This window comes from Saccopteryx leptura, chromosome 4 (genome assembly GCF_036850995.1).
Source record: "Saccopteryx leptura isolate mSacLep1 chromosome 4, mSacLep1_pri_phased_curated, whole genome shotgun sequence".
NCBI lineage: Eukaryota > Metazoa > Chordata > Mammalia > Chiroptera > Emballonuridae > Saccopteryx > Saccopteryx leptura.
The window spans coordinates 171,879,432-171,891,884 of NC_089506.1; the positions used below are offsets into that span (position 1 = coordinate 171,879,432).

Here is a 12,453-nt window from a genome sequence, read left to right on the forward strand (position 1 = left end):
CCCCCCAGGTGATGAGGTGCACATGTTGCCTGTGAGGTCCTCTCCTGGAGCAGCAAGGACCTCCTCCAGGTGGCCATTCATCAAGGGCAAGGTTTGCCATCTCCTGGGTTCAGGGGCTTGTTGGAGGGGTCATCTTGGGACACTGGAATTGGCCGGATATCCGTCCCAGGATCCAAATGGGCTATGGGCTGTTTTCTGGAAAGACACAAGCATAACCTCTCCCTTGCATTAGAAGATGGTGTGGTCCCCGCCACTGAGCTGTGGCTGGGTCCTTTCAGCATACCAATGGCAAAGAGGTCAGTTGGCTATGAAGGCCTCCCCAATGCTTGTAAGCGGGATTTATGCCATCAGAATCAAAAGCTAAATAATTGAGAGTGAATACAGCACTGAGGAGCACTTCTCCGGAAGAGGCCCAGGGCATATCCCTCCTTTCTTTTTGTATTTGGAGCTTGATGTCTCTGTGTCGCCATTCTACAACGGCTTGTCCTTGAGGGTTGTAAGGAATGCCAAGGCGGTGTGCGATTTCCCATTGAGAACAAAAGGCTTTAAATTGGCCACTGGTATAATGGGGCCCATTGTCAGTTTTAATTTCCCAAGGTACGCCAAGGCAAAGCATGGCTTGTCGAAGGGCACGAATGCATGTTTGTTTTTTTCTCCAGCTAGGGCCATGGCTGAGATGGCTCCAGAGAAGGTGTCTACCATTACGTGCACATAGCAAAGTTTGCCAAATTGGGGGACATGAGTGACATCTATTTGCCACACAGTATTAGGCTATAGGCCCTGAGGGTTGACACCTTGTGGCTGTAGGGGGTCTAATGGTAGTAAGGGCCCACATTGTCTACATGTACAAACAAGGTGTTTGCAGGCTGTGTGAGTGAGATGGGGAAGAAGAGATTTGAGAGCATGGGCAGACATATGAAACCGGGTATGAAGTTGTCTGGCTTGCTCAATAGGAGAAAGAGTCAAGACTAGATGATCAGCTTGTGTGTTGCCTGCTGTTAGAGGGACAGGTAAGCCAGAGTGGGAATGGAGATGCTGAATATACCAAGGGTGTTGACGCTCCTCCAACAGTTCTTTAAGCTGGCTGAGGGCCGTATGAAGTAATGTCTGCTTGGGTCAGAAGGTGGAATGGGCTAGACCTTTGACTGTTTGTACTGCATAAGCACTATCTGAAAAGATGTTAATGGGGCCATGTTCCCAAAGGCATAGAGCATAGTAGATGGCTAGCAGTTCACCTACTTGTACTGGCCCCTCATATCTATATTTGTGGAATTTAGTGCCTTCTGTTTGTGCTTTGAACGCTATACTGCAGAAGGACTGACTGGCATCTGTAAATGCAAGCATGCTGTGTGGAATAGGGGTAGATGCTGGATACAAATGAGGGGTGATAGGGGACCCTTTGTAATATCTGTTAAGTCGATCATTGGGGAGGTGATTGTCTACCTGTCCAGGATAGTTAGCTAAGAGCATCTGCATTTCTAAATCATTGATTAGGAGAAATTGTATATGGTCTAGAGGAATTGGCAAGATAAGTACATCAGGCTCTTGGCCATATAAGGTGACACAAATTCACCATAGCTTCCGGCCAAGAATACAGATTGCGGTCTTGCTGGGGGTGATTTTAGACAGCTGACTATACGCTAGGTGTATCCAATAAAGGAGTTTGTTCTGAAACAGGACTCCGGTAGGAGTGCCTTTTGTGGCTAGGACAATAGCTAAGATTGGCTGAGTAGGTTCTAGTCTGGCTGTCGACACAGAGCGAATAGCGTTGTTAACGTCTGTTATAACCTGTTTTGCTGCTGCAGTGAGACAGCGGATGCTAGTGGGCTGTGTCACCCTTGAGGAGGGAGAATAGGGGTCTAATTCAGCAGTAGAAATAGATAGGCATCCATGTGTCCAATTTATTTGACCACAAAGCTCTTGTAATTCATGTAGAGAGCATTGCTGAAAGACTGTGAGCATAGAGGAAATAGGTGTTATTTCTTCCCTTATGCGATATCCCAAGAAAGTAAAAGGCAGTGAGGTCTGTACTTTTCTCTGGTGCTACAGAAAGTCCAATGGCATTCATATTAGTTACGAGCTGCTGGTAACACTCTTCTAATATTGTAGGATCGACATGAGCTATTAATATGTCATCCATATAATGGTATATGAGGCATTGCTTCTGCAGAGGTTGCGTTGTGGTGCCTACAGACTGCTGGCAGATAGTGGGGCTATTTTTCATACCTTGCAGTAGGACTGTCCACTGATACCTTTGAGCTGGAAGGGCATGATTAGTGGAGGGCACAGTAAAAGCAAAATAAGGCTTGTCCTCTGGGTGGAGGGGGATTGAGAAAAAACAGTCTTTGATGTCTAGAATTTTGATATGGGCTGCCCACGGTACCGCAGAGGGATGTGGTAAGCCTGGCTGTAAAGTGCCCATTTTTGCCATATGCTTATTAATTGCCCTTAAATCACGGAGGAATCTCCATTTTCTGGATGCCTTCTTTGTATCACAAAAACAGGCGAATTATGAGGACTGGTGGAGGGTTCAATATGTTCGGCTTCTAACTGTTGCTGGACTAGCTTGTGTAACTCTTTTAGTTTTGGTTTTGTTAATGGCCACTGCTTGACCCAAATTGGTTGGTCGGTATCCCATGTAATTTTGATGGGTTTCGGGGGTTTTAGTTGAGCAGTGGCCTTTAGAATTGGGGGGGGGAGGCTGGCTAGTAATAGAGACACGGAGTAAAGACAGCATGTCTCACTCCCAAAATGTATGTGGTAATTCAGTCATAAATAAGGGACTGAAAACTCCAGGAGCCCCATCAGGATCTGTCCAATGGAGTGGCCATATGGCTTGGGCTGGTCTCACTCTGCTAACTCCCTGTACAAGATGCCCGGACCATGTGGCCCAGCCTTCCTTTTTATCCTCTTCCCTAATTACAGAAACATCAGCACCTGAGTCTATGAGCCCAAGGATGGGATGACCCTCTACTCACAGGGTCAGAAAGGCCTAATTCTGAATTAAGGGTAAGGTCCAATAGACTTCTGTGGGGAGTTGCTCTTTTACGGGCGGGGCTGAGAGCTGCCCCGCTTCCCCTTTAAAGGCTCCAGGGGCTTTCCATCTGCGATAGTAGTTGAGCAGGAGTCTCATTTCCAGTGAAACCCTTTTTTGCAACAGGGGCACACAGAAGGTGGTTTTTTATCGTTCTTCCCTTTCCTATTAGGGCACTGCTGCGCAAAATGTCCTGTGCCTTTACATTCAAAGCAGGCTCCTTGTGTCAGTTGGCTTCCCTGATGGGAGACACTTAAACTGGGCTGCAAGAGCGGTAGCGAGGGCTGCTGCTGAGTTGCTGCCTGCATCTCTGCAGGCAAGGGCCCAATCATCTAGGAGCGCAGCTCTAATTGGCCCTATTGCCTGTCTACACTCTCCATTGGCGCCTTCCCACACCGATTCTTTAGTTAGAGCTTCTGCCGCATCAGCATCTGTTACTTTGTGCTGTACGGCTTCTTGGACCCTTCCTAAGAAGTCTGAAAAAGGCTCATTGGGACCCTGAAGCAATTTGGAAAGCTTCAAGGACCTTCCATGAGCATTAGTTTGGATAAAGGCTCTAGTAGCACATAGGCGTACTTGATCAAAATACTGAGGTGGTCTGGTAGCTTGTACAGCAGGGGAGGCAGATTGCCCTTCTCCTTTGAGGGCTTCAGGGGGGAGCTTAATACCAGCCCTTTGATTCCTTTCACCTATTATCTCACATTGCTCGTTGTACAAAGCTTTCCATTGAATTAAGTCTCCCATGGTAAGGACTGCTCGGGCCAACGTTTTCCAATCATGGGGACAACTTAAATCAATACTGATATTCTCAAGTAATTGCTGAACATAGGGAGAGTGAAGGCCATCTTCCTGGATGGCTTTTCTGAGAGTAATGACTGTTTTTTGGTCATGAGAATACCAAACTTGTGTCCACGCAGCGGTAGGGTTAATGTTAACAGGAGAAAGGTGAGGGGGCTCTAATCCCAATACCGCACGAGAAATATCTCTTTGCTGACACAAAGGGGCGTATAGGCTGGCACATGGGTCTACAGCAGGGACACGGGTTGGATTTATAGCTGGGCTAGAAAATGGAGTCTGAGGAACTTGGGTGGGGCACTGAGCCCCGGCAGGGACTACGGAAGTGGCGACTCCCACTTCTTCCGGCGGCGGAGCTGATGGCGCAGTTATTAATTCAGTTGGTTTTGTTTCTGTGTGCTTGGCCGCAAGTTTATCAAACTCAGAGGCCCAATTACTTTCCTTCTCTGCAGGGGGGAGTGAATATGGGGGTAGGGGATCCTCTGAAAGAGGAGTAGCCTGTAGGACCTTAGGAACCCGCGAAGGGTCCTCAGCAGGAGCACTGGTCAGGCAATCATGTATTGCTAATAAGGCAGGAGCGAGGCCGAGTGAAGGTTTGTCCTTCATGTACTTCAGCCGAATGAACGCGTGGGAGAGCTAGGGCCCTAGTGCCCAGGTCCCAGAGAGGCGCGTCCCCAAGCCAGGGATTGAAACCAGAGAGGATCTCCCAGTAAGTACAGAGAGCCTTTTCACTAACTTTAACTCACCTACTCTGCAATGGGGCATGGAGGGCTCGAGCTTCCAGGGCTCGGGAGTGAGGGAGAAGGTTTCCTATTGCAGAGGGTCACTCATCTGTCCCTTGGATGTGGGTTGGGTCCCTGTTCAGGCGCCAGTTGTGAACAAGGCCCACCAGGGGTGAGGACGACAGAGACGCAGAGATCCAACTCCGGAGACCGGGTTCAGTGATGCCGATCTGCTTTATTCAGGAAGTAAGCTACCTTATATACACAGGTTCAGCCTATAGGGTTGTGATGGCAAACCTTTTTATAAAAACCGTCCACTTTTGCAGTGCTGGTCAACCTGGTCCTTCCCGCCCACTAGTGGGCATTCCAGCTTTCATGATGGGCAGTAGCGGAGCAACCAAACAGCACCACGATTGGCCCACCATGAAAGCTGGAGGGCAGGAGGGACCAGGTTGACCAGCTCTGCAAAAGAGGGCAGTTTTTATAAAAAGGTTCATCATCACAGCTATAGGGTGTTACAGCATGTTCTTCAAACCCAGTGGCTAAAAAGATCAGGGAGCTGCCTGGCTGGCACTGAGTCACTTCCTTACAGCGGGTGTGCTCCCTCCTGGGTGTGCCTAGGAGGGTTCTGGCGCTGGAGTGTTCTCACAGCATTGCATCAGCCACAGCTGCTAGGAATGCGCTCTGCACTCTACCTACAACCCTCTCCTTATCAACAGTTCTGTTACTTGGGACATCAAATTGAAGGGGGACTTTGTCCATATTTGCAATTTGTCCCAACTCAAACTGAGGTGTCTTCCTACATTGAAAGACAAAATGATGAAATTCAAGGACCTTCTGCTCATAGCTTTCAGGCATCTTTTAGGCAAGTCTGGTGAGTGCACGCATGCTTAGTCCATTCCAAGAACCTGAAGAACCAATTGTGTCCTCCTTTGAAATCAGTAACTTCTTTTTCATCAGTAATTCTTCTTCTTTTTTTTTTTATAATTTTATTTTTTTAATGGGGCGACATCAATAAATCAGGATACATATATTTACCCATCACCCAAAGGCAGATTGTCGGATCATTTACAGCAAAATGGTGGGATCTTGATAACATTATACGAAGTGAAATAAGTAAATCAGAAAAAAACAGGAACTGCATTATTCCATACGTAGGTGGGACATAAAAGTGAAACTAAGAGACATTGATAAGAGTGTGGTGGTTACGGGGGGGAGGGGGGAAAGGGAGAGGGAAAGGGGGAGGGGAGGGGCACAAAGAAAACTAGATAGAAGATGACAGAGTAATTCTTCTTGCCTCATGAGGCAAGAAGAACCATCCTGTGGACACAGGAATTCCAACTGCCCTTTGCTCTTCAATCCGTACCTTCAATTCCCTCTCTAAATCAGGCCATTTTGCTGACTTGCCTCTCATGGCCTTATTCTCCTGTGGCATTTTCAGGAGCATTTCTTCTTCCTGTAGCCAGTCTCAGATTGATTTCTCAGTTGGAGGAGGACCAAACTAACATTCAGCAGCACGATTTCCATTCACTTTTGTAAACTAGATCACTTTTAACTTGAATTAAGCACTGTAAGAAAATCTTTTCTGAGCCATTTCTGAGCAGAATGTGGCAAAACATAACCTACCTGTAACAAGTGCGAAACAATGAACTCAAAGACAACAGGCACGAAAAAGTGGGAAATGCAAGTAAAAAAACTACAGCCACTGTATAAGATGCACCCAGTTTTTAGACCCCAGATTTTTTGAAAAAATGGGTGTGTGTTATACCTGGGGAAATATGCCCCATGGGGTAAGTTTCATATTTTTGTTGATACATTTCTAAATATTTTTATTGTGTTGCACATTGCATTGGTTTTAAATTTCATTCTTAAATTATTCATTGGTAGTGTCAAGAAATAGTTGATTTTTAAATATTAACTTGTATCCAGAAATCTGCTAAACTTATTAGTTCTAATAATATTTTAGTGGATTTCTTAGGATTTTTCTATATAAAAAAATCATGTCACATGTGACTGTAAATAGTTTAACTTCTTTGTTTCCATTTTATTTTATTTCTTTTGCTTGTCTAACTCATTGGCTATAACTTTCAGTTCAATATTTAATAGGAGCAGAAAGAACAGATACTGTCTTGTTTCTGATCTTAGGAGGGAAGCATTTAGCCTTTCACTGGTAACTATGATATTAGAAGTAAACTTTTAATAGATGCCTTTGATTTGGTTGAGAAAACATCATATATTTCTAGTTTGTTGGCTGTGTTTATCATAAAAGGATTTTGAATTTTTTTAGATGTTTTTACTCTGTCTATCAAGATGATTATATGGTTTTATCCTTTATTCTGTTGACATGTTGTATTACACAAATTGATTTTTAGATGTTAAACCTTACATTCTATGAAAAACCCCACTTGGTCATTATACTTTTTTTATCTTGATGTTTTGAGTTTGATTATCTTTTGTTGAGGATTTTTGCATATCTATTTATAAATTATATTAGTCTGTAGTTTCCTTGTGATATTCTCAAGGTCAATGATTTGTTTCTTTGTCAGTTCAAATAAACCACTGAGCCCCTCTAGTGAATTCTTCCTTTTGGCTATTGTACTTTTCACCTCCAGAATTTCCATTTGATTCTTTTAAATAATTTCTATCTCTTTATCAATATTCTTTCTTTGATCAGTCATTCCCATTATACCTCCCTTTACTATTCTTTAAGTATGGTTCAGAGCTGAGAATATTAACTTAGCTGGTTCAATAGATATGTCAAGAGGGCTGTTTGGGCTGATGGGACAGGATGATCTGCTTCCCTATGAATGACAGGGGTGTGCCTATGAAGCTTAGAATTGCTACAGCCATTTGACCTACCGTAAGGTAAAATAACCGAGGATTAAGCCAGTGTATATGAAGGATGACAATGAGAGGAAAAGATCTGAGGAAAATGTGGGAACACTGATGGTGTCTTAACCTCTGAATCAATGAGCATTGATGTCTTCCCTGGTTATATTTTCAGTTATATGAACCTAGACATACCCCTTGTTAAGGAAATTGGACTCGTGAGTGAAAGTATCTAGTAGTTTTAACTAATCAGAACATTCATTACTCATCCTGTGTAGCAAGGGTAAAACACTATGTCAGATAGTGAGTTTTGTCATTATAGTTGTTTAGTGTGTGTGTGTGTATTTGTGTTTTTTCCTAATATGTTGTATTATTTATATCATTTGTATCTTGTAGATAATTATTGTACATTAATAATTAAAACAGTATAGAAAAAGTGCTACTGAATTTTACAGCGTAAAATACACAGCAACACCACTGAATAAAAGTCATTTTTAGGGAAAACCTGGTATATTAGATGAGGAAGAATATGCAAATGTTGAAGAAAATTTATTAACATTTAGAGTGTTTTGTTGCTGATGACTTTATGTTTAATTCCACCTAGAAAATTGTGGTTCTTTAACTGAGTGGGCACCAATTCTCCTTGCCCTACAATTATTAAGGGATGGGAACTTACAATTAGTTTCAGATAGGGAGACAATAATATAAAGATAAACAAAGGGTGATAGATTTCCTGAGCCACTTTGGCAAGAGGTGGAAAAGAGGAAGTTAAAGCCCTGGCCAGGTAACAGTTGGTTAGAGCATCATCCCGATATGCCAAGGTCGTGAGGTTCAATCCCCTTTTAGGGCACATGCAAAAATCAACCAATGAATTCATAAATATGTGGGACAACAAATTGATGTTTCTTTCTTTCCCTCTCTCCCCTCTCTCCCTCCGTCTCTCTCTCTCCCTCACCCCTCTTGTCCTTCTCTCTCCCTCTTTTCCTCCTTCTTCTTTCTCTCTTTAAAATTAGTCAATAAAATTTTCTTTAAAAAGGAAAACATAGAGAATTGAATAATTACACATAAGAATGGAATTAACAGGAAAAGAAAAAAAAGATAATGAATGGTGTGCCATAATCCCAAGAGAAGAGAAAACAATGTTGGGAAGATACATTTTATTTCAGGGGAAAATAAAGCTTTGTGACATTTTGTAGCCTCCTTATGTTTTAGTCCTGAGCAACCATGGAACTTTTTGGATCAACTATTGGTAGATTTGACCTCATTAGAATAGTTTTGCATATCTTTGGCCCTAGTTTTGTTAACTCTTGACCCCAACTGTGAGAATTGGGGGTGGGCCTCATTCTCTCTCTTTTCAGCACACAGCCTGGTTTCATTTCTTTTTTTTTTTTTCTTTTTTTTTCTGAAGTTGGAAACGGGGAGGCAGTCAGACAGACTCCCGCATGTGCCCAACCAGGATCCACCCGGCATGCCCACCAGGGGGCGGTGCTCTGCCCATCTGGGGCGTTGCTCTGCTGCGACCAGAGTTACTCTAGTGCCTGAGGCAGAGGCCACTGTGCCATCCTCAGCGCCCAGGCAAACTTTGCTCCAATGGAGCCTTGGCTGCGGGAGGGAAAGAGAGAGACTGAGAGGAAGGAGAGGGGGAGGGGTGGAGAAGTAGATGGGCGCCTCTTCTGTGTTCCCTGGCCGGGAATCGAACCCGGGACTTCTGCACGCCAGGCCGACGCTCCACCACTGAGCCAACTGGCCAGGGCCTGGTTTCATTTCTTGACAGATAGGGAGAAAGAGTGAGAAGACAGCTCTGCCAGAGCACAGAGAATCCGAGGAGACAGGCTGGGTCACCACAGTATGAAGGACAAGTTCCTCTAAGCCAGAGGGCAGGGAGCTTGAGTTTGTTTCTTCTCCCTTCTTATATAAAAAGACAAAATGGCCTCACCACGTGGTGGTGCAGTGGATAGAGAGTTGGACTAGGACTCGGAGCACCCAGGTTTGAAACCCCAAGGTCACCAGCTTGATTTCGAGCTCATCCGGCTTGAGTGCGGGCTCACCAGCTTGAGCCCAAGGTCTCTGGCTTGAAGCCCAAGGTCGCTGACTTGATCAAGGGGTCACTCACTCTTCTGTAGCCCCCCCCCACCCTCCCTCACCCCCCCACCCCCTGTCAAGGCACATATGAGAAAGCAATCAATGAACAGCTAGGGAGACTAAGGAGCTGCAACGAACAATTGATGCTTCTCATCTCTCTCCCTTCTTGCCTGTCTGTCCCTATCTGTTCTTCTCTCTGTCTCTCTCTCTGTCTCTCTCTCTCTCTCTCTCTCTCTCTCTCTCTCACACACACACACACACACACACACACAGAGAATGGACATTGTGAGTGTCAATAAGTAGACTTCATTGGCCTTTAGCTTGTACTATGGATGTTGCGAAAAATAAGGAATGCCTAAGTTACCAGCAAAGTAGACAGAAAATGGTATGTGAATAGACCAGGATATATTTTTTATAAATATTTTTTAATTAGGCACTTTGGACCTGCATGACATTACTCCCATTTCATCCACACTTGTACAGATCCTTATAAATTATTCTACTGATCAAATGAAGTACACAAGAGAACAATAGTTAAGGATCTCAGAATCCCAATTAAGCCAGTGAGAAAATGTCCATTGTGCAGTTCAAACTTAGTGAATCATAATGGTGTCATTGTTGTCCATTCCTGACCTATCAGTAAAGTACAAGCCTATATGAATCAATAGAGTCAATAGGTTATTCCTTTATGAAGAAAAAGCTAAAAGACTGTTAAACAGACTCAGCAAACAGAATAAGAAGACTGTGTCTGAAGTCTGGCTATCCCTTGCTACTCATTAGCTATGTGATCTGGGGTAGACTAGGCACTACATCTCAAGCATTATCATTACCTGTAAAATGAAGATGATAATAAAACCCTTCTTACTACCTTCCATAAGGGTCCTTAATGAGATGCAAATAAAACAACACACAAAATACTGCTTTATAAACTAGAATGTACTTGTCCACTAAGTTTTTTTTTATGACTTCCTTGATTTGGATGTGTGCTTCTAACAGCCAAGGGATCTTAGTTTATGAAATCCACACACTATTTTTAAAAGACATCACAGTTAATAATTTCAACCTGTTCACCTATTTAGTTACATAACAGTTCAATTCTACTAGCAAAACTAGTATAACTAGTATAGTTTCTACCTTTTCTTTTCTTTTTTTTTTTTTTTGCTGGCACTGCCGAGACTTTTATAGATACGGCAGTTAGCTGAGAAATGATAGGAGACAAGGATGACAGCAGAAAAATTTGGAAAGTTAATGAAGTTAATGAATAGGACCCAACATGATAATTAGTCCCTGAATAATCACGGTACTGCTAAAAATTAACAAGACTATCATCAATAATCTCATTCAGGTCTTAATACTTTCTACTCATAATGCAGAAGTATAACAAATACATATAAATATTATTTTAATGTTTTTTTTTAAATGTAGTATATTTTATATAAAGTTAGGACAATTTAGAATAACAGTGGTTTTATGAACTGTCATTGCTATGGTGGAGAAAACTGTGCTAGGTTTCAATCATGATAGTACCCTGATTATCATTTGCATTTACTGCTACATCAATGAGATCCAGAGAGAGCGCCGAACCCTAACCACTAGACCACCAGGGAACGCCAATGAGATCCAGAGAGGTTGAATCTTATCACGGCCTCTGTGTTTGACAGCAACAAATAATTTACTCACCTGGGGAAAAAAAAAAAAAAGAAAAACATTTACTTTGTGGGTTAGTTTTCTTCCCACACAGTGGCAAACAGACACCCTGGACCCTGCCTCAATTGCTCTTGTTGCCTTTGGATATAGATCTGAAACATCCAAATTCAAGAGAGTCGTGCTTTCTAAGGAACAACAAGACAAATAATTCCTATGAAAGAAGAATTGTAAGTAATAACATAATATAAATCTGAATAAAATAAGAGGTCAGAGTGCAAACAACCAGAAGCTTTAGGGCCAAGTCCCTGTGATCTGGGAATATTGGGTGTATGCGTGTGGGGTAGAAGTGTTATATGTATTTGCATATTCACAAGCTTGAAATACAACAAATATGGGAAGACAATCATTCTAGTACATAAGGGAAAAATGGCAAGTTTTACAAAAAAAACAAACTAGTGGAAATAAAGGTATTTAATTGCTTAATTTTGAAATGCATTTCATGGATGAGTAGGACCTCTGGTGTTAAATTAGAGAAATTTCAGCACTTAAATATCTTACTGGCAGACAGAGAAGCAAATGTAATTTTCCAAAAGCTTATCATTGGAGGTTGTAGGCCTTTGTTTTGTGACCTTTCCTTAAACCCTTCTTCATTCCTCCCCTCTCTTCTTCCCTCCTCACTCTCACGAATATAAATGTGTATCTATTATGGGCAAGGTACTACCCACATGGAAGAATATTGTCTTTGTTGCTCTGAGTGCTTAACTTTACAATCCCATATAGAAAAAAGAAAAAAAGAAAAGAAAAATTATGGTATACATATTTTAAAAGTTTATATATTAGTTTAAAATTTGTTAATTTTATAAAGAAAAGAAGAATGATGAAAATAAGAACTTCTTAAATGTGCCCATGTCATAACCCAATATGTAAAATGCCCCAAATAATGAAGTCAGAAGGATTCAGACAAATAAAACAAAACAAAACATAAAATTGTTGGGGCATCTTGTGATTTCTCATCATACTAAGACAGGGTTATCACACTCCAACAACCAACATATATTAAACAAGATAATTTGTTTGAGTATGTGACCAGATGATTCCTTTGAACAGAAAGATGATAACTATCTGGCAGACCTGCTCTTCTCTCCTAATCACAGTGGGCTTCACTCTATTATATTACTTCATGAGTAATATAATACTTTTCCAAAATATTGACTAGGCAGAAGCATTATTAATCTGAATTCTGATATTCTGACAGTCCCTTAAACTGTGGTACAAATCTCTATTTCTTTCTTACTTTGTGCATCCCATCCTTCCCCGAACCCCCTTTGTGAGCCCTGGGAACTC

General features: G+C 42.3%; 1 protein-coding gene across 5 annotated transcripts in view; it reads left to right on the forward strand.

Moving 5' to 3' along the window:
- KCNN2 (potassium calcium-activated channel subfamily N member 2) overlaps positions 1 to 12,453 on the forward strand; it is a 543,720-nt gene that overhangs the window by 361,644 nt on the left and 169,623 nt on the right. Inside the window, exon 1 of one of the 5 annotated variants that reach the window (XM_066382031.1) lies at positions 11,321 to 11,336. The exons of the other annotated variants lie outside the window; for them this stretch is intronic. Coding sequence (XP_066238128.1) covers positions 11,323 to 11,336 — 14 coding nt within the window. The 5' untranslated portion in view covers positions 11,321 to 11,322. Of the gene's footprint in view, positions 1 to 11,320; positions 11,337 to 12,453 lie in introns of those variants that run through there. 5 annotated transcript variants of the gene reach the window in all.